Here is a 27,821-nt window from a genome sequence, read left to right as displayed (position 1 = left end):
CAATTTGCATACTGATGCAATTAAAAGTTAATGACCAAACGTAATACTACAAAAGTTCTCAATGCTATTGCAGATTAAATATAATGTGGATCACATTGAATTAATATCTTTTCGTCAAGTTAGATACGGATTATGAATCACTGAAACCCCTTTATCTAAAAACCACTCTACTTATTTGTCGGACTCCGCCATGTTTGTAGTTTAACACTTTATTCGTGTTTGTAGTTGTAACCGAATACTCGTCCAACACGCAATGGGTTGTGGGCAATATTAGCCATTAGGTGTGCACGGATCTGCACTTCGGATTCTAACCAGAAAAAAATAGACCGTCCGGTTATCTTTAAAAATACTCATTTCAACATACTATGCTTTGGGACACTAATTCTAATTTCGAATACTATGTAGGATGGATAGTATGCGAACTGGGATGCAGCACAAGTTCAGTTCATGGAGCTCTCCCCTAATGAGCCGATGATCTGAATCTGTGTCGGTTAAGAGAGAGAGGTTGGTCTCCTGGACAAGAATTGAAAACCACTGCTCTGAAATGTCAAAACAAAGTGACTTGTGTAGCTGTGGCAAGTTAAGAACAAAAATAGGGTGTCTTGTCAGCTAGATGCATGTGATAACGCATTGCATTTCGACAGTGTAGACATGGTGTGATGTATTGACGATATTTGACCTTTGATATTTGACAGTAAGATCCACGACTGCGTTTGTGTGTGCACCACAGGTTCTTCTCGAGGATTTTGGCTCTCTAAACTGCCTATAAATGACAGTTCCAACCCCAACAATGATCCATTGAAGCCGTCTCTACCAGATTCAGATTCAGCCAGTGTGAGCAGTGGAAACACCAGCAGTGCCAGCGTTCCTCTGGATCAGCAGAGCGACCTCAAGGAATCCAGCATCATCAGTGATGAGGATCACGAGAACATCGACCAGCAGGAGTGGCTCGATCCCAGTGCTATCGAGGCCCAGTTCTGCAGGCTTCGGGTGACAGAGGACTCCCAGACTCCTGCACCCCGCGTGCAGCCGGAGAGCGCAGAAGTGGACTCTCCTGAAAGACGGTCTTCCATAAAGCGAGCTCACTTTGGCGCATTCAAACGTAAGTCTGCCAGAAGCACGGGTAGCCACAGACGCAGCCAGGCGGACCTAGTGAACATGCGTCGACACAGCCACTCGTTGGACAGCCAGACCGAAGTGATGGCGAATAACGTGGATCTTAACTCACTACTGGAGAAGGAGTTCAGCGTGCAGAGCCTGACCTCTGTGGTCAACGAGGATTTCTTCTATGACAACACCACAGAGGCAAAGAACGCAACAGCTTCATAGAACAAAGATTAGCAACCTGTATGCTTGATCTGGTGTGGAGCCACATTATCCCATGCAGCCTTTCCAAAGATACCAGACAATTTAGGGAAGCACCTGAAGGCCAGTCAATTCAGTCTTTTTTCTTTTGTGGAGCCACCGTTTGACAGACCTTTATTAAAGATGGCGTTAAGCGTTGAGTAATTCTCCATGATCCATAGCACTAATGTACTGAACTGCCCACATAGCAATTGTTTTGCACCAGAGAACCAAATTACTGGTCTTGGTTATGCTGTGTAAGAAGGGCAAAGGCATGTGTGTTTTCCCACACACACATACAGTATTAAGAGCTATCCAGCTACAGAACCAAATTTTGTCAGGTTTTTGAGGTTTTTGCCTTGTGTTTTGGACAATACATACATTTCTTGCTTTAAATATAAGCAGTGCTTCTATTATGGATTTTTTTCATGGATTTGCTTTGTATAAAATGTTTTATTTATTAGCAAGTTTTTATAAATATATATTTCATTTTAATAGGAATCTAAAAGGCTGGTTTAAGAATCTGTCAGGAGATTGATGGTTAACAATAATTTCTCCTTTGTTATTACAAAGTGGTCAGCTGTAAACATTCAATCAGGAATTTAAATGTGCTATGATGGAAATGTACTGTACCTCTAAAATAAAGCCTGCAGTTGTCCTTTTTTTAGAATGTTCAAATGTGTAAATATTGTTTTTTTCATGGATTACTGTGACTTAATTTGAAGAGTTTGTATATGTTTGACACTTCACAGTCAAAAACTGTAATAAAAGGTGTCTGATTACGTTATTTTTGTCCTAATGACATCCTGTAACCTGCAAAAAGCACAAACTTTGTTTTGCTGTTTGAGAAACACAAAGTAATAAAGTGCATACGTTGTAAAATGACACAAATGAATCACGCTTTCAGTTTGAACATTAAAGACAAGAGTAAGGTCTTAGACACACAAAGAACATCAATCTTACTAGCACACATGTATCCAAAAGAATGTTAAATAATTTATTCATCAAAGTCAAATTATTTTTTAGTAACGATGGCAAACGTTTTTCCTCTGACAGATGGATGTCAGCCTCTAGCTGTAAAATGATTAAAGCATTCCTATAGCTGTTTTATGATACGGTTTTCTGGGCAACCCTGTCGCTTCCTCTGATCAATACAGAGTGTGAGACTAGGGGCCTCATTTATTAATGTTGCGTTGAAACGTCAAAGACTGTTTTTATAAATATGAACGTTGGCGTGGATTTTACTGTATGCACACTCTAAGATCAAATCTGTGCATACACGTTTTATAAATAAAGCCCATCGAGTCTGATTTGATTCATGTAATTTTTCTTCCTATTTATAAAGCAGCCCACAATGTGTTTAAATTTCTACCATAACTTTATTTTTTAGCTCCTTACATCTTTTAAATGCTTTTTTCACCTAGCCCTTATAGAGTGCTTAAGTGTCAAAACCAGTGCACTTTTTTTTTTAGTTAGCCACATTTAGCTCACTGCTGGCTAGTTGTCTGCATACTCCATTCAAGAACAACAAAAAAAGTGCAATTCATGCCAGCTGCTGTAAATGTCACATTAAGAGTCTGCTGTTTCCTGAGTTAGCGGTTGCCAATAACATTTTCCTCTATTGTGGTGTGAAGGTGAAGCCCTTTACGGTTGCTGCCCGACTGTCTCTTTTCCTGATGCTTGAGTTTCAACTCCTCTCTGAATTCATAGTCGATGAGGCCTTGATTCTCCTTACAAAGCTGGCTGTAGGCGTCTGCTAAAGCCCTGAATTCAGAAATGGAGATCTCAGTGGGCCGCAGTGTGGGATCCACATCAGCACTGCGCAGCAACTCTTCCGTCAGTTCTAGACGCTGAGACTCGGGGAACAACATCCTGCAGGAAAGAAGAAAACACTCATCACACGCTGACACAATGAGTTAATGTAGAAAACTTGACGAGTTGCATGGAAGTGACGTTATGTGGTCTGTGCGGATGTTCGCTTTGCTTTTCTTGTTTGACAAGCGCTGTGACGCATGTGGTTTATGCAGCTGCTTGTAATACAGATGTTCCATCTTAGAATTGCCTTAATGTATTTATTTTGTCCGAATGTTGTTTTAAAATGTTGCAAGTTAGGAATTCTAGTGAGGAAAACAGTCATGTCTATTTGTAGAACAAACAAAACAAACCCAACAGAACTACTGTATATAAAAGCTATTCACATGAGCACGTTTAAACTATTTTGTTCTTTCATTAGTGATTCACTACTCCACATAGGAAGAAAGACATGGCAACTAGTAACTGACCTGATGCAGACACATAGACAGCGTCTTGTTCTGGAGCGAGGTTCACATGAGGTAACGTGAAGAAAAGCAGGGCAGTCAGAAATCTGCCCAAATGGCCCTCACACTCCTCACTCCAATGATACATAATTGCTGAGTTACTTCCAATCCTTTTTTTGTAACACTTTACTTATGTATAATACATAATGAAGTTATTTATAATGCACATTATAGGCTAATGCATTATATCTTTTCATAAATAATTGTAACCAAAGTTAAAATGCATTATAATACTTGCAGATTCTTAGTTAAATCTGATATTGATTGGTTGACATGTTTTAAAGGATTATACTCCAAAGGTGTTCAATGAATATTGCATTATACTCTCACCTAAAGGATTATTAGGAACACCTGTTCAATTTCTCATTAATGCAATTATCTAATCAACCAATCACATGGCAGTTGCTTCAATGCATTTAGGGGTGTGGTCCTGGTCAAGACAATCTCCTGAACTCCAAACTGAATGTCAGAATGGGAAAGAAAGGTGATTTAAGCAATTTTGAGCGTGGCATGGTTGTTGGTGCCAGACGGGCCGGTCTGAGTATTTCACAATCTGCACAGTTACTGGGATTTTCACGCACAACCATTTCTAGGGTTTACAAAGAATGGTGTGAAAAGGGAAAATCATCCAGTATGCGGCAGTCCAGTCCTGCGGCAGTCCGCGGATGGGCTACAACAGCAGAAGACCCCACCAGGTACCACTCATCTCCAATACAAATAGGAAAAAGAGGCTACAATTTGCACAAGCTCACCAAAATTGGACAGTTGAAGACTGTAAAAAAGTTGACTGGTCTGATGAGTCTCGATTTCTGTTGAGACATTCAGATGGTAGAGTCAGAATTTGGCGTAAACAGAATGAGAACATGGATCCATCATGCCTTGTTACCACTGTGCAGGCTGGTGGTGGTGGTGTAATGGTGTGGGGGATGTTTTCTTGGCACACTTTAGGCCCCTTAGTGCCAATTGGGCATCGTTTAAATGCCACGGCCTACCTGAGCATTGTTTCTGACCATGTCCATCCCTTTATGACCACCATGTACCCATCCTCTGATGGCTACTTCCAGCAGGATAATGCACCATGTCACAAAGCTCGAATCATTTCAAATTGGTTTCTTGAACATGACAATGAGTTCACTGTACTAAAATGGCCCCCACAGTCACCAGATCTCGACCCAATAGAGCATCTTTGGGATGTGGTGGAACGGGAGCTTTGTGCCCTGGATGTGCATCCCACAAATCTCCATCAACTGTAAGATGCTATCCTATCAATATGGGCCAACATTTCTAAAGAATGCTTTCAGCACCTTGTTGAATCAATGTCACGTAGAATTAAGGCAGTTCTGAAGGCGAAAGGGGGTCAAACACAGTATTAGTATGGTGTTCCTAATAATCCTTTAGGTGAGTGTAACTGTGGTTACTATTATGCATGAGACCATACAATGCATTACAAGGCATAATTAGTTTCATAATAGTTTTATAATCCATTATACATAAAGGCTTAAAGTAAAGCGTTACCTTTTTTACTTTATTTTTATATACTGACCCTAGTCTGGGTAAGCAGTCTGATGCAAATGACTCTGCCAGGGATAGACTGGGGTCTTGGGGTGTGTTCACACTTGGCATGTTTGGTTCGATTAAAACAAACTCTTGTACGATTGCTCTGTTAGTGTGGTTTATTTGAATTAATGTGAATGCTGCCATCCAAACCCTGTTCAAGCGGAAAGATGGGTCTTTAGGGTTGGGTATCGTTTTTTTGGGGTTTTTTTTATACCGCTGCCAAATCGATACTTTTAAAATGGTACCGGTGCCTAAATGCTGCCTGAACCGATACTTTAATAAAAAGAGAGCCACAAAATGATGGGGAATGACATTAAATAACATTTTTTTTATTGAAAAAAATAAAATAAAAATTTCTTAAAACTGAATATATTAAAACTGTAGAGTAAATATCGAAACCCATCGTAGAAGAACGCTGTCATTTGCAACTGTGACATCAGGATCAACTGAAGGCTGGATTTTCAAAAGTATGTGAGGTTTGCGGCTCTATTCTTGCAGTAAACTTGCACAACATTCTTGAATGAATAATTTATTAGATGTACTTCGGTCTGTTATTGTATGGACATCAGCTTTACATTTTCACACTAAACATGACGTGGAACAAAATGAACAGTGATTGGTTGCGTTACATGTCAGTCAGTCTTTGGCTGATATTTCTTAAATACATAAGTGAATGTGTTTTGTCATTTAAGAAACCTTTATAATGATCATGATTCATGTTAGTTGATCTATAACCCACAATGGGCGCTATGTTAGTACGCACTGCAGTTCAGATAATTGTATCTGTCAGATTTAGGCCTACAACACATCACTTCATCCACTTCTCCCGAAATACATTAAAGTAAGTGGCTGGTGAAGTGTGAGAAGAACAGTGTAAATTTTATAGTTACCTACACAATGTGTATCTAAACACGTCATCAATTTATAATTGAAAGGATTGTTATTGCCGCTTCCATAGACATCAGTGTGTATTTTATACAACTATAAATGTTGTTTTGCTAGTGTATATTTGCTTATGTATATTTAAATGTCTGAAACCTAAAATAACCTTATGTGGTTGAAAACACTGAATAGTTGTGATATAATATGAAAGCGCTGAGAGTGTCTGTAGAAGATGGTTCGTGGTCAAAATGAAAACAGATTGACAATAAATGCGATTAATTAAATTAAATGTAGTAATCTCACCATAAATGTATTTAATTAAATACTACTTTTTTCACTTTAAGACTGGGGAAAAGCAAGAAAAAACGCAATTTACCTCAACTTGGAAGGTTTGATTGGTGGTTTGCAGCACAGGCAGTAAGCCTCAGTTACCTCAGTGTGAAAGAGTAGCCATTTAATTTACTTGTAAATGTAAGAGAACTTGATTGAAGGAGAATTTTCAACATGCTCGAATCATCACCACAATGGAGTTTAGTTCTGTTTGTTTTTCAACAGTATTTTGTTACAAAGAAAACAGAAGTGTTATAGCTTTGGCTATTTATTTATTTTATATATGGCTATTTATATTGTTAATAATTTGCATAGTCAATCTTGTTCTTTGGTGTTCAGTTCATAAAGGTTTTACAAATGTTATTTAATAAAAAAATATTGTTTTAATAAAAAAATCGTGATACGAACCGAATCGTGGGTCAAAAATCGTGATATGAACCGAATCGTGGGTTTGGTGTATCGTTACAGCCCTAGTCTTTAGGTTCAGTATCTTTAGGTCCGGTGTTAAAATGCTAATGTGAACGCTAAAAGGACCAAGACAAAATTTTTTTGGTCCAGACCAGACGAGCCAAGCGAACCGATCTACAAGTGTGAACACACCCTTGGACTGTCTAAAAGGTTGCAGTTAAAGTCTATTTTTCACAACCTTTGTTTTCACGAGTTCCTTGTCTACACAAGTCATGAGTGTCCAATCCTGGTTGAGGAGAACCAATTTCCTGCAGAATTTAGCTTGAACCCACTGCACACCAGCCTGGAAGTGTTTAGTAATCCTGTTTCTATTAAACAACTTGATTAACTTAGGGTTCAAGGCACCCCTGACTTTTTTTTTTAATTGACATATACCATGTTTTGCTGGATGCACCAAGTTACACAACAGTACAAGCTATTGCACGGACTGTACTTCTATCTCTCACAACCTTGTTTCATTCACCTCTAAATATGGTGTCTACCCTGATTAAGCCAGATTAAACACATTGAGAATAGAAGCAAAGAGAGTAGTTTTGAAAAGTAGTTGATAGAAAGCCTGGAAAATGCTTACTGGAGTCCTCTGCGACAGTGCTTCCTCCGGAACTGGAAGGCGTTCTTGACAATCTTCTCGACCAGCTTGAAGGGCTGCTGGATCTGGGGCTGAGCCAGCGGTGTGAAGTGCACCACCCCCACATCCACCTACGCACACCGCGGGGTGTTGATACACACACACACACACACACACACACACACAACAGTGTTAGAGTCAGACATGAAGACCATATTCAGGAGCTACTCCCACTCGAGTGAAGGGGAGAAACGGAATGGAAACTAGCCAGAAAAAGGAATATACGCATGAAGAAAAGCAGACGGTTGAGAGAGGAGGCGTTCGGTGATGCTGCACGATGACAGGCCAGTTACGGTTGCTACAGTAACACCTGTTTAAAGGACCATCAAAACAAGCCTCTTCAAATGTGAATAGTAAGTCTCTTGTTACACTGTTGCTTCCTAAATGTTCTTATTACCAAAGCCTAGTGCTGCTGTAGGGGGGTGCTCAGCTTTTATCTGTCCTGGTTCACCGATCAGCTCAAGGGACGGTGATTCTTTTCATTATGCAAAACCGGCACAGACATCTGCGGTGCCCAGACTAAAACCTGTTTCTCTCATGTAATTGTGGTGTGAAAACATAATTATGGTTGCTCCCGAACCAGTTACAAAACTGTAGCAGTACATTATACCTGTGCATTATTCAGTCTTCTATAAAAATGTGCGGGAATGTCCCTATAATGGGCATGTGGGATGGAGATAAACAGAAGAAAATGCAAACTGATTTGTGCTGTATTTCAGCTGCGTGGCTCACTGTAGTTTAACATAAGCATAAACATCTGGTTGAGTTGCAATCATGCAGGACTCTTGACTTCCTTGACTTTGGTAAGATTATTCCACTCTTGGACTTCAAATACGAGCAGAATACAAAGCTTTGAAGCTCCTTTCTGGGGTTTAAGGCTACAAAAAAAGCAATAGACTAGAGATGACAGAGAAGTGAAGATGTGACAAGAGCTTTCAGAAACCATTGACTCATCTGCCTCAGCTGTGCAGGAGGAGAACACATTCAGGAAATCAATTTGGCCCACTGTCATTTACCCCACCCGGGATGCTGGTTTTAAACTGAAACACTCAAGCCCTTTTTTCCCAGGGGGTCTGATATTTTGACCAGGTACATTCAAGTCCTTAACAATTCACAAAGAAACAGGATTTAGGAGCAACCAGATAAAGTTATATATGGATATACGCAGCAGCTTGCCTATAATATACCCTTGACCAACCAATAATTCTCTTCTGATAAAATAGACTTATGAGAAACCGTCACCTTAAATCAACTCCATGCAACTGACCATTGAATATAGGCTACATTGTTTGTAGTTAGTCAGTATCATGGCCTGCGATTCCATTATTCTCTCTCACTCTCTCCCAGACAACATTCCTGTCTTTGAGTGTGATCTTACAAGAAGAAAAACATTACACATTACTGTCATTAACAACCTTCACACATTACACGTAAAACGTACCACTATTTGCACCTGAGAAGAGGTGCTCCATTACTGCAAAGGGTGTGAAGTTTAATTTGTCATTTCGAATGGAGAATGATCAAATCGAGGTGGCAGTCCCTCAGGGCAATCTGAGTAACCATTATTTCCTTTACATAACTGCCAGGGAACAATGGAGTCCGCAGCTGGGAATGCATACAGTGAGGGGAAGGAGAAAATAGTCCTGCAATGAGTATGGATACATTAATCATGACAGCACTTTCAAAAGACAATCACTCTTACTTCGGCTCAGATGAAGAAGCAGAAAGAGAGGATGTAACAGTGGAGGCTGACAGGGCCTTTGCTAGAGAGGCTTGTTTTACTGTGAGGTTGTTCGTCCCACGCTCCGTGAATCGCCCAAGGCATTGGTGAGAACCAAAGGCACTACTGATGTGCTTCTCAGATGTGAAATGATTCTCATGGAGTCTCTCTCCAGCCTATGAGACTACAGGCTTTTAAGGTGTCTGGCTGAAGACAAGGCAAAATGGACAGTGAGAGTAAGCATGGAAAGAGGGCCAAACACACAGTGGCCCTATATTTAAAAACTTTAAGAATGCCAGGTCAGTGAAAAGCATTCTCAGGGTACGTTTACACGCCAACGATGTGCTTAAAACTGAGAAGTTTTCCGCATACAGACGACACCATTGTCAAAACAATCCCAATTGACACGTATATCTGCGAAAATGACTAAAACGCTGTATTCTGCTGCCAGGCCATTAGAAGGTGATGAAACACTATAGACTGAGCACGTAATATGCATGTGCATGACGCCATTGTCTTCAGAGATTTGCGTTTTTGTTGTTTACACGGAGACCGGTTTCAAAAACTTGCACTTTGAAACCCGTTTTCAAAAGTTTGCGTTTTCAGGCACCCAAAAGTGCATTGGTTTTATTGGGATTCAAGCATTCATTCCGTCATTCAAACATTTTCATTGAACAGTAGATTCACAAGAAAAAGCACACAGGCAATAAATCAAGGTACTGTGGAAACCCATGCACTCCACTCTTGCACAGCAGAGAGTAATTTCCATTTATTATCATGAATTTAAAAAGCCATTTCTGTAGCAGTCGCAATAAGACCATTTTGACATCTGCGTTACAGGCAAACCGCTACAGCAGGGTAATGAAATGACTCTAACAGCAACTGTGAATAAACAAATGGATCTCATCCTAAACAATAAAAAAGCACACAAACAAAAAGGGGGAAAAAACACCCCTTCCCTGAAGAAATTACAGTTTCGATGTGCACTCAAGCTTCTGCACAGCTAGAGGTGATAAACTCAAGGTAACACGCATAGCTTTCTGTGCCTTAACATGTCAGCTACCAACACATCTACGTATATTCCCTGGATACAGTACATGTCAACAGCACCCCTTGCACATTTATTTATTTATTATTCAGCACAATCCAAGCATCAGCACTTAATGTATGTCCTCCAATGTAAGGACATACATTAAACCCCCACTAAAGTCAGCTGAGAATCACTTCTAAATATACGAGTATGCTACAACTTCAGCTTCACCTGTGTAGAAATCCTGATTTTTAAACCTGATAAGAGTTTACAGAACTTGTTTACAAAAAACAGGATAGATAGATAGATAGATAGATAGATAGATAGATAGATAGATAGATAGATAGATAGATAGATAGATAGATAGATAGATAGATAGATGACATTGGTTTTGTCCTTTTGTCATTTCTAAACGAATGGCATATAGCCACTCCCACCCTGCAGCGCGGAGAGGACGGATGGAGGACGGAGGGGTGGGGGTGTAGGGGTTTATAGGGGTGGGGGTGCAGGGGTTTGGAGGGGCAGCAGCTGCGAGTTCATCCTCCTGCAGAGTGAATGTTGCTGCTCAGTGCCAAGTCGAATTATGATTAGGGTGATAGTGGTGCGTTGTCACTATAGTAAAACTCCTTGTATAGCAGGTTAAAGGGACATGCCCATTTACCATTATACACAATTTTGTAGCTGCCAAAGTGGGTAATGGTCTGTGTCAGAAAAAGTTTTGAGTTTGGGACGTTTGGGACATGAGTTTTGGTATACAATACCAAAACATCTTCTTGTTTTACAGCTTGTTAGAATTCTAGACATTTAACATTCAGTAAAAAAATAGATGTAGGCTGTAACAGCATATATTCTGATAAAAGGCTGTTAAAAAAAATAACAATGATGGAGAAGTGTATGCATTGAACACAAGAAAAAAAAAAGATATCTGTCTATAGAACAAGATTCATGACAGACTTACAAGGGGGGGGGGGGATCTTTGCTTATCTAGTAAATGTAATAATTTCAGCACGTTTTCAATATATTTAAGCGTCTTTCCATATTTTTCAATAAAAATGTATCTACTCAATATCCAAAACATTTAATCTATATGCCGGTAAATTAGCGAATAAAACACTAGAAAAATATGAACAAACCAAGCTCTCCTTCAAAATTAATGAGTTAAACATTTTTTTTCTCTATGAGAAAAATGGGATGAGTTAAAGCGTTGAATATTTACGTTAAATAGAATCGAAAAGCTTACTAAATGCGATAATAGACGGGTTTTTAAATCGCTAAGAGAGCAAATAACAGACTTGCATGCGCGGGAAGTTGAGAGCTCGCAGCTGCGTGACGTAGAGCATCATTCGAGCAGCTTTGAAAACAGCCTCGTCTCTCCATCACTAACGTCCGCTGCTGCTGGGAGACACGGATACCATGAACCGATCGCTAACGATACATCTAAGGGCGTTTATACTCGGTATATGTATTTAGCAGTGTAATCGTCTGTGTGTGTGTGTGTGTGTGTGTAAGCTCGGAAACCTGACGCGTCATAGCTCGCTCTGCACCAGCCGAGGTAAGTGCAGGATTTCTGCATTCCGCTCCGTGTTATAAACCGCTATGAGTCATAACCTAAAATAATTCTGTTATTGCCTTAGTAACACGAAATTAAAAATGTGTTCTCGTATGTCTGAAACGATACTTTATTTAATTTACCTGACCATATGGAAAACTGAATCAGACTCCAGTTATCAAATATCGCATGAATGCGTGCATGTACTCCCCCCCGCTAATAACTCAGCTCTCCAGTCAAGATATGTGTGTGTGTGTGTGTGTGTGTGTGTGTGTGTGAAGCATGAACAGGGGAGCACTAAAATCACAGTCAGGAACCTGCTTCCTCATCATCCTGTGTTCACGCTTCTCTTTGTTCCCAGTGCGCTGGGGGAGGAGGACACTGGTTTCATTCTCTCACTTGTTTCCTCAGGCTGGCGGTGGTGCTGAGGAGTCTCTGCCGAAGGAGAAGGGACTGAGCAAAGCCTGTGTGAATGTTGGCCGGGTTCAGGAGCGCGGCAGGATGGCGTCCACAGGCACGCAGATCTTCGCCTTTGTGCTGGCTTTGCTAGGCATCCTCGGTGCCACGGTGGCCACGTTACTGCCCAACTGGAAGGTGAGCGCGGATGTTGGTTCGAACATCATCACAGCCATCTCGCAGATGCAGGGTCTGTGGATGGACTGCACCTGGTACAGCACTGGCATGTTCAGCTGTACGCTTAAATACTCAGTGCTGGCGCTGCCCGCGTACCTGCAGACGGCACGCACCACCATGGTGCTTTCATGCGTGCTGGCAGCACTGGGGTTGTGCTTGGCCTCTCTGGGTTTGAAGTGCACTCGGTGGGGTGGAGGACGCCGGGCTAAACGCCACGCTGCCATGGCGGCCGGCTCATGCTTTCTGGCCTCTGGCTTCCTCTGCCTCGTTCCTGCCTCCTGGTACACAAATGAGGTTATAGTCAGTTTCCTAGACGCCAACGTGCCCGAAAGCAACAAGTTTGAGCCGGGCGGTGCCGTTTATGTAGCCTTCATCTCGTCTGGTTTCCTTTTCGTGGGGGGATCCATTTTCTGTCTGTCCTGCTCGGGTAAGCGACACGGCCCACAGGATTTGGTACTTCTCCCTCCAGACAAACTCCTCTTGCAGCAGCAACAGCAACTTCTGCAACAACAGCAGCAACAGGAGCAGCTCCAGCACCAGTACTGTTCTCTCTCACCACTGGATAACAAGACTGGATACAGCCTGCAGGACTACGTGTAAGAGACCAATCGCTCAAGAGCAAGACACGTGCAGTGCAATGCCACTCCACCTCTTGGCTCTTGTGATTACAACATGAAAGGGCGAGAGGGACCCTTTTCCTTTCCTTTCCACCTCTCTCCTTTTTAAGATCAGCAAGCACAAATGGTGGAAGTATTCCCTGAAGTGTTGTCTTGAAACAGACAGATTGTGAATACTGAGGGGCGAGTGGCGGAAACGCTGCAGTAGCACACGAAAGCAGTGTGAAAGGCTGAGCAAGATGATGAATAAATGCACATATCCAGCATCATAGTTAATCTTATTAAAGTGTTCCTCTGGGAAAGGATTAGCAACAAGGAAATGTTTATGCTACTTATAACTCCCCAACTCCCCCCTTCCCAAAGATCTGAACTCAGAAGCAATCGTTTAGCTGCTAACAATCGTTCGGTAACCTCTGTTTAAAAGTAAGATGGCAATATGTCTCTAAGAGGCAATAGTATGGGAGAGCCCTTGTTTGGGAGATTCTTTGCTTTTCTTTTTACTTGAGTAATGGTTGTGTTAATGAAATCTCTTGTCTTATTTTGGTAGCTGATAGAATGATTGATATTCTGCCTATAAGCATGCTTTCTGGAGCCTGTGCATAATGCAGTGGAATGCCTGATGTAGACTGAATTGTAGCCATATAGCCTGTGCCTAAAGAGCTGTTCATAAACCGCTGAAACTGTTTGGAGACAGTAGGAGGAGAGAGTGGACAGGGGTTGCTGGGTCAGGCAAGTTTGGGAAACCCATATGGAGGCTTAGAGACTGGCTCTTCTTAAGTCAGATGGACAATGTAATGTTGTTCTGTTCAACATTTTAATACTTTGTCCCAAACAAAAGCAAGCTGCCTTCAGCTCAGCGCATGCTGTTTGCCGTTCTATCACACATACACATTCATACACACACACACACACACACACACACACACACACACACACACACAGTGCTGCATGTGTGCTTTTTACTCATGCTGCTACTCACTGCCATGGAAACGGGATTTTACACCCAAATACGTGTATTGTCTAGGGGTCGTATCTCTCTGTACACTCGGAGGATCCTGGAGGCTGTCATGAATCTCTCCAGATAACAGCAGGGGGGGTTTGGGTCGGTGTCTAGAGACAAAGCCTCTCTCAGACGGGAGGGTCCCTGTCCTGCTGACCAACTCCAGTGTAAAGATATGTGCAGCAGTTTTGTTTTAGAGACGTAAATAACAAACAAAAGTGAAGACTAGATTGAGTTTCAGTAATTGGCAGCTCTTTCATGGAACCTGATGAGTCTGCAATATGGTTATGTCCACTCTCAATGGAAATCTGCTTTGCCAAATGACGTCTCCAAATGCCTCAGCAGTGGATCTGCTGACAGATTGTGCCCTACAAGGGGCTCTTTAAATCGCCTTAAAGCAATATTTCGGGTTATTCTTAACGTCTATGGACATTATCTGCGGCATGCTGTCAATTACCACAGAAAGGGAAACAGTTAGCCTATACATTCACAGTGGTTTATTTTTTTGTTTCTGTCTTCCATTGTTATTACTGTAAATGTCTTACAAGTGTAAAAGCAATTCTCGTTTGTTTTCGGAGACTTAGTAATACCAATGACCGCTAGCCACCAATGCGGTTTTAAAGATTCACTGAAGAAGTCAAACATTTTTGGTAAACAGACAGCATGCCACAAATGCTGGCAATAGACCTCAATATTCTTTCAAGAGTGAGAAACTTCACAATCATACTCGACCTCCCTCAGTGCTTACCATCCCGTTCTTCCTGAGCGCTTACAGTATGGATGCCGCCTCTGACAGCCAGAAGAAGTTGCATGCCATGTGCCAGTTTGCCAATGCATGTACACACAACCTCCCCCTCTCCCTTCATAAGCATGCAACATAACTTGTGCCAAGAGTTGAGTGAGTGTGTGTGAGCTTGGATGCAGCCGTGCGTTTCTATGCTGCTGAAGGGAGGAATGCAATTTCAGTGTTGTTCTACTGGCAAAAAGAGCTTTGGCAGTGATGGATGGCACAGCGCATTCTTCCTCTCAAGCAGATTCCCACAGGCGAGCAGATGGTTGTGCCCAGATCGCCCCCTGCAGGCTGAGCGGGCACTCGAGGGCAGATCTCGCCAGCGCATGGACAACAACAACTGCACATGTACCATTACTGAATGCAATAACCACTCCTACCCTCCAAAGTGACAATGCACTGAAATGATACAATTGTGAATGTGCCAAACCCATGACTACTTTGCAAATGTATGTGCAGGTGTACCGTTCTGTTGCCAAATGCAAGATGATTTAAAATTTTTGAAAGTAATCTGGAATGAGAAATAATTTATAAATATAAAGTTGATCAACTTGCACACTTTCCCCCATAAAATTCCAAAGCACAACAATTCCAGGATCACAAACTGTTCAGGTTCACCGTGGGCAGGCATGAAAGGACTGAGACCATTTAAATTGTGCTTTGGGATTTCATATTCATTACAGCTCTGCAAAGATTGCGTTTATTTTTATTAATTTACTGAGAGCACTGTTCAACACCCAAGCATGTTCACAGCAAATCTTCTTTATAAGAAGACAAACATTTACACCTTTAATTGTGTAACCTCATTTGAAAGCAATTTATTTTTTGTTAGCCAAACATGCTAAAAGATACACTGAAATAAAGATGCTCATCTGTAGATAGTATTACCAATAGAGATTTTGTAATTATAAAGACAAACTATTCATATATTGTTATGGTGCAGCTTGTTTATTAGCACGCTAGAAGTTTCATATTACCCAGCCCTCGTTTTTGTTCAGGGGCCAATTTAATGATTCCTGGTTGGATAAATGAGGCTTATATTTTGGTGTATGCTTCTGCACTTCTTAATTTTGCAGAGGATATGGTTCAAATATTTCTGTACTGTTCTCTCAGTGTGCTTGTGCAAGTAGTTATATTTTTATTAATAAAAAATGGTGGAAGCATATGTTCTTAAAAAACATTTAAGTCTTATTTAATTCATTTGTGCTGTGTTGTTCATGTAAAGGCAACAGTCTCAAGCACCAAATGACATACTTCTGAACAGAACAGGCTGTATGGAACAATTCATATATTTCATTTACTGTATCTTTAAACATCATCAAAAATGAATAAATAAAATCAGAATTCATTTGTTTTCTAGATAACAACAGAGGGTATTGAACAACGAAATTTATTCTTTGAGTTGTTCTGAAATTTGTTAATCTCATAACAAGAGATGCAAATATATAAGCAATGCAAACTTTATTTTCTTTAAACAATGATGCATTTCAATTATGAAGTACATTTACATCATGGCATATTTGTTGTACTGCCTTTTTAAATTAGGTTGATCTTTTTGCTGAAAAAAAAATATTTGCATCACAATATTGAGAATTTCAAAGAAAACAACCTTTATTGGGGGGATTTGGTCCTGATTACCTAACACAGCTTGATTCCCATACGAGATCTAATGAAATGAAATCTGTGTATTTCCCTAAATTCATTTCAACGGTCTCTGCCCTCCGCGACAGTAATGACAGAGCCAGGGATTGGGGCTCAGATGTTTGAAAGATCCTCAAATCACAAGGCTAATATAAGCAGGGAGGTTAACCACTGCAAATGTGTTCACTCCCTACCCTACTGTAATGTCCTTTGTAACATTTCACAAGGGTGAAATACTCCATTGCTTGTCTTCATGCAAATATGAGGTGCTAGTTAAATCATTTCTGTCATGTAACACCAGCTACAGTAAACTGATTAAATACCATCGGCCATCAAAACCAGCAGTAATAGCTGTGCAAAGTCCATAGACAACCAATCCGTCAGCAGCCCTCAGTGACAACCTTCAGTCATTGACAAGCATTTTCTTTTTTTTTTAGCATTATAATTTTCTTTTAGATTCAGTGTATTATCTTCATAATGAGCAATGTGGAATATAGAATATGACTGTCAGATACAGTGGATGACCTTGCCCTGCTGGAGACATTCCCACACACACACACGAATGATAATACTGCCCTTGCTTGGTGCATTGTGAACTGCTGAGATAGGAAGTATAGAATGCCAAGATAAAAGAGCCTGCATGAAAACCACATTTTTTCCAATTCATAGAATTAGATATTTCCATCCAAACAACCACTCTAGTGTGTAATGTTGGGGGACATTTTTTAAATGCTAGTGTAAATAAAAATGTATTAAAACAGATTTGACAAGAAAATGTAGTCTTTCTACTTCAAAATATCATGTTTTTATTAAATGTGTTACTTTTAATTATGAAATTTACCAGCAATTTCTGAGTGAAAAGTTGCTTCAAAAATCCTACACCAATTTTTTAAGTGTAGATCTTTACAAAATATAAACATCTTAAAATTGTCTGTACATTAACTACATTAAGTCTTTTTAAAATTTAAACCCACAAAGGAGAATAAACTAATTATTAAATATATTAATAAATAATAAAACTGGAATAAATTGCAAGATCTCTAAAATATCTTTAGTTAAAACTACTATTGATATTTGTTCAAAATTCAAAGCATTTTATATTAAATAGGATATTTTTAGATTGAGCTTGAAACATAATAGATAGAGGACGTCTGCAGGCATTCTGAGACATTGAAATAACCTTCCTTTACTCCTGATACCTCATTTGACCCCATTTATTAAAATGGAACACTACTTAACCAAATCTGACCCCATTATTCACACTGTGAGGTTTCATTGGCTGTTTGCACCATGGGACCATCACGGAAAATGGAGAAAAAGAGTTTAATGATCCTTAAAATGGACACAAAAGAAAAAAGGGGGGAGAAATCTGGCCTTGCTCTAAAATATCATATAATGGTTGTTGAAATGACACCTTTTTATGTCCAGGGAATCATTTCAGATTTTTTTTAGAATGTCCTTTTTAAATGTGTCAGATCAAACTATGCATTTATAGAGAATATTGGCACTTTTCAGAGCATGTAACCTCCCAACGTTTTGTTATCAGTACACTGACAATAGTTAGTACGTAGAAACTACTACAGACGTCAAATGCTCATTAAACCAAAAGAACTAAATCCAGAAAAACAAGTAACGCCACCCTTGCGTGAAACGTGAAAAGTGCGCTGTTGTCAGAAATCTTTAGACGAATATATTTAGATTACCATTTTTATAATATACTGCATGATTTTAAAATAGTTGACATTAAAAATAATAGTTAAATATACTTGTGATATGAAAATTGAAGAAACTGGGATAAGCTGACAGTGATGTCAAAGTCAAGAAATGTTTTTGCATTACACCCTTTGCTGTTAAAGTAATTTAAGTAAGTTTGTGTTCAGCAGGTTTCCTAATGAACTGAATGGCTTTGGCAGGCCTTTTAGCTCATCTTATTTTAAAAAGACAACCCATTCAAAAGCCATTTCCAGTCAAAGAAGTATTTACAAGGATTAAAAAAATAAAAATACAGCTTTATTTCCAGGGTGGCCATATGTGCATGTCCTAAACATGCGTGTCCTTCCCCCACATCACGTGCAAATGCCATCCACCCACAAGTGTAGTTGTGTATGATCATCTCAGAGGTGTCAGTTCAGACATTCCTCTCAATATCCAGACAAACATCTGCTGGAGGAGCGCTTCACTCTCTCTCAGATCAATCTCTGTCACGAGCCCTTCCTCAAGCCGTCTCGCTCTTCTCTCCTGTGTGTGTGTGTGTGGGAAGGACACTGCAGTAGCAGCTGGCTCCGTACACGCGTTCGCTCAGGGGACGGTGCTCGTGAAACGCGTGGGGGGTTACTGAAACACTTTCGCATCTGATGACGAGGAGAAGATAATTACATTCATTTAGTCATTCTAAAGAATGCAATTATTCTGTCTAAAAGCAGAATTTTGCAGCAGACACAATGTGGGCGATGACAAGCTCATTTGATTGCATTGCAGCTGAATAAGACAAACATGCTAGAAATGAGAACTTTTCTTTAAATGTGACTAATACAGTAAATGTTAACATGTGGCTTAAGTGCTGGGGTTGAAGCCTTGCGATCCACCAGGTGGGGGTGTCAAGCGCGATCCGTGACAGAGGAGACCAGCAAGTGCATTGTGGGCCTGAGGACATACAATACACGGCCAATCACAGTGGACACGAGGCTTCGAGGACAACCACAGTCACTCAATGTGACAAGGACAAGGTGCCTTGCAGCATCCACACAAAACTGCCAGACAAAAAAAAAAAAAAAAAAGAGCCACATAAAAAATACAAATAAAACACCCCTTGAGGCATGCCGATATCAACTAATGCTCATGATTATAAATAGAACTCAGTTCTGTTCGGAAACGCTGCAGCTAATTCCCTCCGACCTTGCAAAGGGCTTCTGCAGGGAAATGAAACATGCTAAATCTAATGATTCAATCCATAGTCCTGAATTGCTCTGCACTACATTTACACTGTTCTCTAAATACAGTGAATGCGCTCCTGCTAATTACCAGCTGCACAATAGTCAGTTCTCTAATCCAGTTCATTTGACTAGGCTGTGTTATATTATAGGCTACTACATGTGTGTGGCAAGGTAAGTTATTCCCAGACACAACTTCTCTCTAAACCTTCAATAAATCCTATCAACTTTGCACCTACTTATTTCAGATTCTTATTTCTTATTTGACCAACAATAACACAAGACTACTATACTCTGCAAAACGTGTAAAAACAAAAACAGGTTCCTTTTTAAAACATTCAGCACTAAATCGTGCACAATGATACCAGTAACAGGAATTAAGTTCAACAGTCATTTTTACAGTCCAATATATCACTGATTTCTTGTAATCTTAACTCAATTTTATGAAAGCTATAATCTCTGTCATAACCATCTAAACTCTTTGCTCATGGTCAATGTTTACCAAATTAATGTAATGACAAAAGAACTGCAGGTTTGATAATTGATATTCAAATTTAAAAAAAAAATTTATATCAATATTTATTGTATAAACATTTTTAGCAATGTATTTTCATATTTGCAAGAAATAATATTTTTCATTAGAAATTAAGATTTCTTTACATTTTTTCCCCCATTTACAAAAAGAAAGTCCCGGTGAACCGAAAGTTGCAAACCACTTTTCTCCAGTGTTGTGACGTACTTCCAAGTGAAACAGAATATTGAACAGAGGGCAGGGTTTTACTTTAGCACTCCTCCTCTCCATCTCTGCTCATAACAGACTAACGGTTTGAGGGGAGTGGTTAAGCGCTTTCAACCCAAACCGTCAAACTGACGTCATCAGAGAAGGAATGCCTTTCCAGACCGGAAGTAACTTTTCAGATTTTGATTAAAGATTACCACGACAATTTTTTTTCTGTGTATTAACTTGCACGGATTAATTGTTCACCACAAGACTAGTAAAATGCGCTAACAAAGTAAATAGGGTAAATTTTGATTTCATGTCAACTTTAAAATGAAATTAAAGAGCTATTATGTTATGCTTCCAATTCTTTTTTTATTCTTTTTTTTGCAATTTCTTCAAAACCTCACAAATTAGAAGAATTTGCAAGGCATAAAAAAGATGAAAAATTTCAACGAATAAAAGATTGTCCGATCCTTATTGTAATTTAATAAGATCTTTATTGTTGATGATCCCTGAGAATCTAAAGGATTTTTATTTCATGTTGACTTTAAAAGAAGTTTGCAGAGCTACTAGAGCTGATTTCAGTCCTCTAGGGTGAACCTCTTGAACACAGATGGCAGTTTTGGACAGCGCAGTCTGTACAGCCAATAAACTGGCAAAGGCAAATTTGCAGTATTACATTCTTGAACTAATATCAAAGAGAATTCACTGCTTTTCATGCAAGCATAAAAAGAACATGTTGGATCTATCAGTCTCTATGGCCAATATACTGTGTGTAAATATATTTTTGCATTAACTGAAGAAAATGTGAATGGTGCTTGCTAGTGCAAAACTCGCCACAGTGATGCTAGAGTGATCTGGATGGTATTAATATGTGGTTAATATAGGGTGTTCATTCTACCTTTCCACAAGATTAATGTCTTCCTGACATCAGACACCTGAAGACACACCAGCGAAATCTGATGATTAAATATCACACAACTAAGATTAAGGTCTAAAGGCGAATTCCCACTATTTCAGAAATGTGATTTTCTCACAAATCTGTCTTCCAACAGGAAGGGAATATAAGTGGATGGAGAATGGGCCTGTCATTAGATCTTACAAGAGTTGGCTTATGGTTTTTTTTTACCCAAAGAGCACAATTAAGCCTTTCTTTTCTGTCTACTGCATGAACACTCTTGTACAATTTTTCTCTTGAGGAGATGTTTCAGTAACTTCTTGTGTGAAACCTCATGAAGCAGCATATTTCTTTCATCAGCGGTGTAGAAGCCTTGGTGTGCAATGAAATAATCATCCGTGCCATTTAATCCAAGAGAATGCTCAATTCATTCCACTTTCCTTTCTTCTTGGTTCAAAAGCACTCTGGCTGGATAAAATATTTACAGACAAGGGAACTTTATGCGAAAGGTACTTTCTTCCATAAGACCCCTCTTATCCACAAACCCCTGGCTTTCCCCAAAAATCAGTCCTACACAACCCAGTGGAGTAAAGAAGCAAGGCTAAGATCTCAGACCCAGACAAAAGAGAGGCGTACCAAACACCCTGTGGGAATCATTACACACTATGCGTCGCCATCTCTGATTCCATATCTGAGACAACATTGACTCTGTGCTCTTCTAATGAGCGAACACCCACATCCTTCCACATGAGCAGTCAAACACAGATACACAGAAATGTAAATGGAAGAAGAAGGAGACAAAAAGACTTACGATTGGTTTTGGAACAAAGGCTCGTCCTGGGATGGTGAAACAGCTTTTGACAGTGCAGAGATATTGAGCCATGACAGAAAGACGGCTTCTCTGACGGCTTCCAGTGCTGGCTGTTAACCTCTAAACATTAAACAGGGGACAAAGAGTGCAAGATCCTTGTTTAAAAACCTTGGAATAAGAGAAGATGTTTTAAGACCTTTTTAATGCCACTCCAAATGAAACGCAAGACCAATATCTCATTCTAGGCATTTTCCCCACAATCATTTCATCCTAATACTTAAAATTACTTAAATATGTCAGGCTTCAGCTTAATGTTGTACTAAATGCACCTTTTTAAAGATACTTTTTTCAGGATAGCAAACTGTTAACAAGTTAACAAAAAAAAAAATATCTCATCAAAATTTTACTCCAAATGTTTTGTATGCTCTACAGTATGTGCCAAAAGGTTAAATATACACATTATCTATTATAAAATAAACTGTAAAGCAGCAAGACATACATCAAGTCATATATGAGAAAAAAAGTCCTGTAGATGTAAAAGACTCTTTATTAACATCATTTGATGAAAATCCATACTTTAATAAAATGATTGTGCCCACGGCTCTGTTGCTGTTGCTCCATTGATTTGACACTGAAAAGAAAAATTCACCGGCCCAAAAACCACAACAACATGTATTTGAAGCTTAGCCGCTGTTACATTTCGGTTTGGAGTCCTTGATACATTGCAAAGTGGGGCAAGAAATTCGATAATGTTACAAAATAAATACAAAATCTTCACTTCTTTAATAATTAATTTTCACATTAACTTAAGCTACATTTTAAGGATCTGCAGACAACCTCTGATGCTCAAGTCATCCGGGTCAGTCTATCAATTGCAGTGGCTTCTACAAATGTCTTATCATAGTATCTTCTTTCATTTTATTTTCACTTTTTTTTTTTTTTACCTGTGTGACTTATTTTCACAAAGTAAAAATATTCTAAAAAAAAGTTCTAACATGATGGATGGATAGATGGGTAGATAGGAACTACCCATAGATAGTCTATTTGGTGTTCATACACCAAAAACTACTGGTTGTTGGCCCCTGTTGGACAGCAACTACATTTGTTAACTAAATTTTTTAAACCTTGTTATTCGTGGTATTGTTCCATTTGGAGGCAGTGTTGAACTCACTTCAGCCACCTCTTTCTGGAAGGTCAGTGTAAGCCTTGTGCGCCCAAACATGAAGGACCCAGTTCTGTTGGACATCTGTTCCAGCCACTTTATAATGAGAGGAGTCGACACACTAAAGGGCAGGTTCCCAATGATATGCAGGTTGGGAGGAACTGAAACACACAAACTCATTTTATACGCTAAAGAACCTTTCACAAACGCTTATACAACAACAGAGTACAAAAATGATGTTACTGTAACAGCTGAGAATACATGACCTTTGTTAAGCAGGCCCTTAAATCAACCAGAAGAGGATCCTGCTTTTGTTATTATAAAAATACAAACCAAATTCAGTTGCTGATCAATTAATACATTCATAAGACTGAATACAGGGTGGCAGACATTCAGATAACCTGACCTAAGCTTGTTTTGTGCAAGTAAGAAAGTGGTTGTTCTACCTTACTGTTCTTATAAGGTGCTGAACAGAGAGGCAATATATGGAAGGACTGGAGTGTACATTTTGAAAGACTGTGTGTAATGCTTGAACCAAATTCTAGCAAGAACTGGCAGCCAAAGCAAAGACTTGTGAAACGAGAGAACTGACAGATTAAAACAAAGTTAAACTGCAGCATTTGGACACGATCAGTGGGATGTAAGGAAAATAACAAATATAAGCCTATTTGTTCTCTTATTATTGAAAATGATTTTAAACCAACTCAAATAATAACATTTCAGACAGGACTTCAGGAGTCCAACCAATTCGGTTCATATATTTAATATATACAAAAAAGCCTTTTATCGGCACCCTAATCAAATATGAGCAAAGTTATAGGAAATGATTGTGAAAAATTAATAAATCTTCAGCATTACTAGAAAGATACGGGCAGGAGAGTTTATCAGGGTTTGAGCTCAACTCTGCTCAACTCCAGGACTGAAGTTCCCCATCCCCACCCATAAATATGAGGTGACTATAGCCAATAGTTTGCCAAGAATAACAGGTCCCATTCAAAGGTCCAGAAAAGCACACCTCAAAAGCAACGCAAAAAAAAGTTGCCATGGCCATCTGTGTCCACTGACCTAAACCCCATGGAAAATATGTGGGATGAGCTAAAGAAGAAAGTACACAAGTGTGGATCTCTGAATCTGAAGAATCTGCCCTATGTCCATCAACCTTATTACATATTATAGGACTCGAAACTGGGAATCTAAAGAAAGGGAAATTAAATTGAAATATTAAATTAAAAGGTGACAATAATTGTGGCACACATTTATATAAAAAAAAAATAATAATTGTGTAAGACTTGAATTAAATTTGTGAGTTTTGTGGACAAGAAGATAAAAAGCCAAGGCATTTTGCCACAACCTGTTTGGCTCATATTTACCATGGATGCCATAATTATTTATTGAAATTCATTGTAATGTTTACCATCGTCCCATGTCTTGGCTATGTGAGCTGGGAACCCTCTTTCCAGTCTGTATGTGAGAATATCTCCATGTGCTATCCTCATTCTTCCAGGGGCAGCTTCAGACAAAAGCTGAAAAACCAAAAGAAGACTCAAACAATTGAATATTAATACTTATGAAGCCTATTAAAACATAAAATAAATAACTGTCCCAGTAGAACTAAATAACATGCACTGTAAGAGGAAAAAAATGATCATTGGTAAAAAAGTAATCATAGGTCTACAATGGCACAGGTGTGATTCGGCTGCATCCACACGGACGTGTCACTACAAAGTACAACACTGAATAAGTCAGTGAACAATATATTCATTACTCACATACTCAGTGCTCCTTCTGACTCTGAGGCTTCTAGGCTAGACTACTACTTAGCACTGAATGCTAGAATGAGACGCTCTATTAAGTCCACTGGCCACGTCAAGGTTTCCGCCACTGTGCAAAAATACTATTAAAAATAGATTTTGAAAAATACTGTATATATTTTTTTTTTTCTCTGACTTTCTATAAATGCAATAGAGTGAATGACAACCATCTGTGGTCTCCAAATGATTTCCATCATGGGCAGTTTAGCATTTGGAGAGTGATTTATGTCAAACACAATGAAAGAAAACAATGCCTTCATCTCCGAAAAAAAATGTTTTTTGTCTTGCGTTTCATAATGAACTTAGGAGAGCTTAGTGCTGCTTTTTTTTTTCACCAATTCTTTTTCATGAATCGTAATGAGCGCAAAAGATTGTGAATGTACAGGATACACTTGATACGGTACATCCTTCAAAATATGCAGAATGAAGGCCTCGAAACGAAAGCTGCATTCCAAGGACACTTCCATTTGAGACGAACTTCAACGCCGAGATGTGGAGCTTTACTGGGATGCAGCCCTCAGATATAGATATATTATATATATATATATATCTATATATATATATATAATTTATTTCTTTATTTTTTCTTTATTTTTTTTTAATCAATGAACACTGTTGATACCAATATCTAAAGAACAGGGCGGCCAATGCATATTGTAATGCCTCTTTATGTAAATTGATGGGGTTATAACCATCCCCGGTCTTCCCTATATAATGGCTAGTGCAGTTGCGGTAACACAAGAAAACCTACTATCATCCATTGCCATGATTTTTGGATTGACTTATCGAGCGAGAGAAAAAAAATTATGTTTTAGTCGCATAACATCGGTTAATGGAAACGCCGTCATGTCGCAATAGTTTTTTATCCACATTTAAAAAAATATCGCAAAAGTTTTGCACAAATCTGCAAAGGAAACGCGGCTAATGGCTTATTTACCATTTCCTCAAGGCTGTACATCTTTTCACAAGTTTTTTTATTTAGATTTACATTTAGACATTATAAAATATATATATATATTTTTTAATAATAGTTAAAAATTATATATATTTTTTTTTTTTACTCCGAATAATGTATATGGGTTATGCACAATTGTTGTACTATTTTAGAATAATAATGTAATTTAAAAATATATTGTCCTGGTGACAAATTTTGAAAAGTACACTTTAAATGAATGAAGTCGAATGAACACTTCTGTCTGCCAGTCGAGCGGTTATCAGCTGGTGTCAATCTCAAAATGGCCACATAATGGGCATGACCAATTTATCGCTCTACCAAATACATTAATATGCAAACCTGTAATCCTGGCATGAAGCGTGTGTCCTTCTCCACCACTAATAAGTCTGCCGCTCCAGCTTTTAGAATAGACCTGGTGAGACCCCCCGGTCCAGGTCCAACCTCACACACATGCGCATCCTTCAGGTTTCCAGCCTGCCGGACAATCTTATCTGAAATGCAATCCATTTTGTTTAAAGTTTACATTTAGTCTGCACATAAAGAGTGTGCTACTTCATTGAAACCCATCAAGTCTTGTTAACACATTTCGAAATAGAGTGAACAGTAGTTGGAGTTACCTGTGAGTCGCATGTCGAGGAGGAAGTTCTGAGAAAGCTGTTTCTCGGCTCTCAGGTTATACAGCTTGATAATCTCCCCTATGGTAGGCAGGGGGGGTAACCGATAACAGGCCAGTTTCTGTGTCGCTGCCATCAGACTTCAGTTCAGTCAACTGAAAAACATGAGTCTCTTCTCAATTACAGTGGGGATACAAGAGTCTATTGAGCAAAATTTGAGTTGTATTAGACAATTAACATGATTTTCAGAATTTCTTAGTATTTGGTATGTTCCCCTTTTGCTTTAATGACATGCACTCAAAGTGACATGGATCAGGTTTTGAACAAACTTCTTTGTGTTATCAGAATATGATTTCAGAATGTTCCAAAGAGCATGTTAATGCAATTTCCTTCCTTCATTTAACATTCCCTGAAATAAATTTGCCCACGTTGAATCTTAAATGTCTTAAAAGTTTTATATAACTTTTCATTATATGAAAAAATCCCAGATTTTCAATGTGGTCTCAGACTTCTGTTGAGAACCCAACTGCACAAAGTAAAACGTATTCTCAGTATGGACAGTCCTGTAGTGTCACAAGGTATTCCTTATGTCTCGGGAGTCGGGACTTCAAGACTCATCCGGAGGATAGTCTCGATTGAATTCGTAATATTCGAGCGACACATTGTGGTTAATAATCTGAACTGCAGCGACTTTGAGTCAAACTGTAGATTTAATACTTCAACTGACGTTGTTAATGGTAAAATAATATACAAAGCAGTTTCTGGATTTTCTCAATTTATGAAAACATTTTTTTGTTTAATTAAAAAATATATATAAACTATAGGCTAATTCACCAACGGAACCCTGCGGGTAACAACGATTAGTCTGCCCTGGCTCAGAGCACTCTTGCTTAGATAAACAGTGTATAACATAAGTATTTGTATGAAAGCAGAGGCATACATCCCTGGTTAAGAGATTTATAGAAAAGATTGCATGTTAGAATCTACCTCTAAATATTAAGACTCCGCTATGCTAACAAGACAACACGGTGTCTCTGTTTCATCAATTTAAAATGCTTTAAAAAGTGTTTTTTATTTATTTATATATTTTTACTTCTTACTTAGCAACATTATTAAACAACATCTATCTTCAATAAGAACACCGCTGTTTTAAGCCAAAATACAACACAAACAGGAAACACGTTTTCCTCACCAGTGCAGCTGTCTTCCGATAGCGGAGGCGGTAACCATGACGCTATAATCATTTTATCCAATGAGGTGTCTACAATGAACACGCTAACCAATCATGTCGAGAAGGGGCGGGGATTTTTGGTGCCCTTGAAAATGTGTAATCTGACGTCGTAGTAGCTCATAAAAGCCACCAGAGAAGTTTTACAGACTGTATATTTTCCTTTTCCTATTTGTTGTAGTCT

At 39.1% G+C, this 27,821-nt stretch overlaps 3 protein-coding genes across 10 annotated transcripts in view; 2 read left to right on the top strand and 1 right to left on the bottom strand.

Annotated features, from left to right (window-relative positions):
- tiam2a (TIAM Rac1 associated GEF 2a) overlaps nucleotides 1-2,227 on the top strand; it is a 108,826-nt gene extending 106,599 nt beyond the window's left edge. For all 4 annotated transcript variants that reach the window (XM_081348014.1, XM_081348011.1, XM_081348012.1 and 1 more), the window contains one exon: nucleotides 731-2,227. In XM_081348014.1, the coding sequence (XP_081204140.1) occupies nucleotides 731-1,329 (599 nt within the window). In that variant the 3' untranslated portion in view covers nucleotides 1,330-2,227. The remainder of the gene's footprint in view (nucleotides 1-730) is intronic.
- On the bottom strand, nucleotides 2,190-27,663 carry tfb1m (transcription factor B1, mitochondrial). Of its 5 annotated transcripts, none has more exons than XM_081348016.1 (9): nucleotides 27,602-27,663; nucleotides 26,413-26,564; nucleotides 26,135-26,286; nucleotides 24,444-24,552; nucleotides 23,039-23,190; nucleotides 21,868-21,987; nucleotides 7,471-7,598; nucleotides 4,415-4,471; nucleotides 2,322-3,216 (listed from the first exon to the last, which is right to left on the bottom strand). In XM_081348016.1, the coding sequence occupies exons 2-9, from the start codon at nucleotides 26,543-26,545 to the stop codon at nucleotides 2,937-2,939; spliced, it is 1,131 nt and encodes a 376-aa protein (XP_081204142.1). In that variant the 5' UTR covers nucleotides 26,546-26,564; nucleotides 27,602-27,663; the 3' UTR covers nucleotides 2,322-2,936. The 5 variants fall into 5 exon arrangements, with proteins under 5 accessions (XP_081204144.1, XP_081204142.1, XP_081204143.1 ...); XM_081348017.1 differs by having other exon boundaries at nucleotides 27,397-27,605; XM_081348018.1 differs by lacking the exon at nucleotides 4,415-4,471 and having other exon boundaries at nucleotides 2,190-3,216.
- Nucleotides 7,605-16,038, top strand: LOC308680095 (claudin-20). Its single transcript, XM_081348023.1, has 2 exons — nucleotides 7,605-7,880; nucleotides 12,238-16,038. The coding sequence occupies exon 2, from the start codon at nucleotides 12,328-12,330 to the stop codon at nucleotides 13,057-13,059; it is 732 nt and encodes a 243-aa protein (XP_081204149.1). The 5' UTR covers nucleotides 7,605-7,880; nucleotides 12,238-12,327; the 3' UTR covers nucleotides 13,060-16,038.
- Nucleotides 27,664-27,821: the final 158 nt, after the last annotated feature.

Source organism: Scardinius erythrophthalmus (genome assembly GCF_964197995.2).
Source record: "Scardinius erythrophthalmus genome assembly, chromosome: 19".
NCBI lineage: Eukaryota > Metazoa > Chordata > Actinopteri > Cypriniformes > Leuciscidae > Scardinius > Scardinius erythrophthalmus.
The sequence above is the reverse complement of the archived record's forward strand: the minus strand, read 5'-3'. Positions and strand labels throughout refer to the sequence as shown.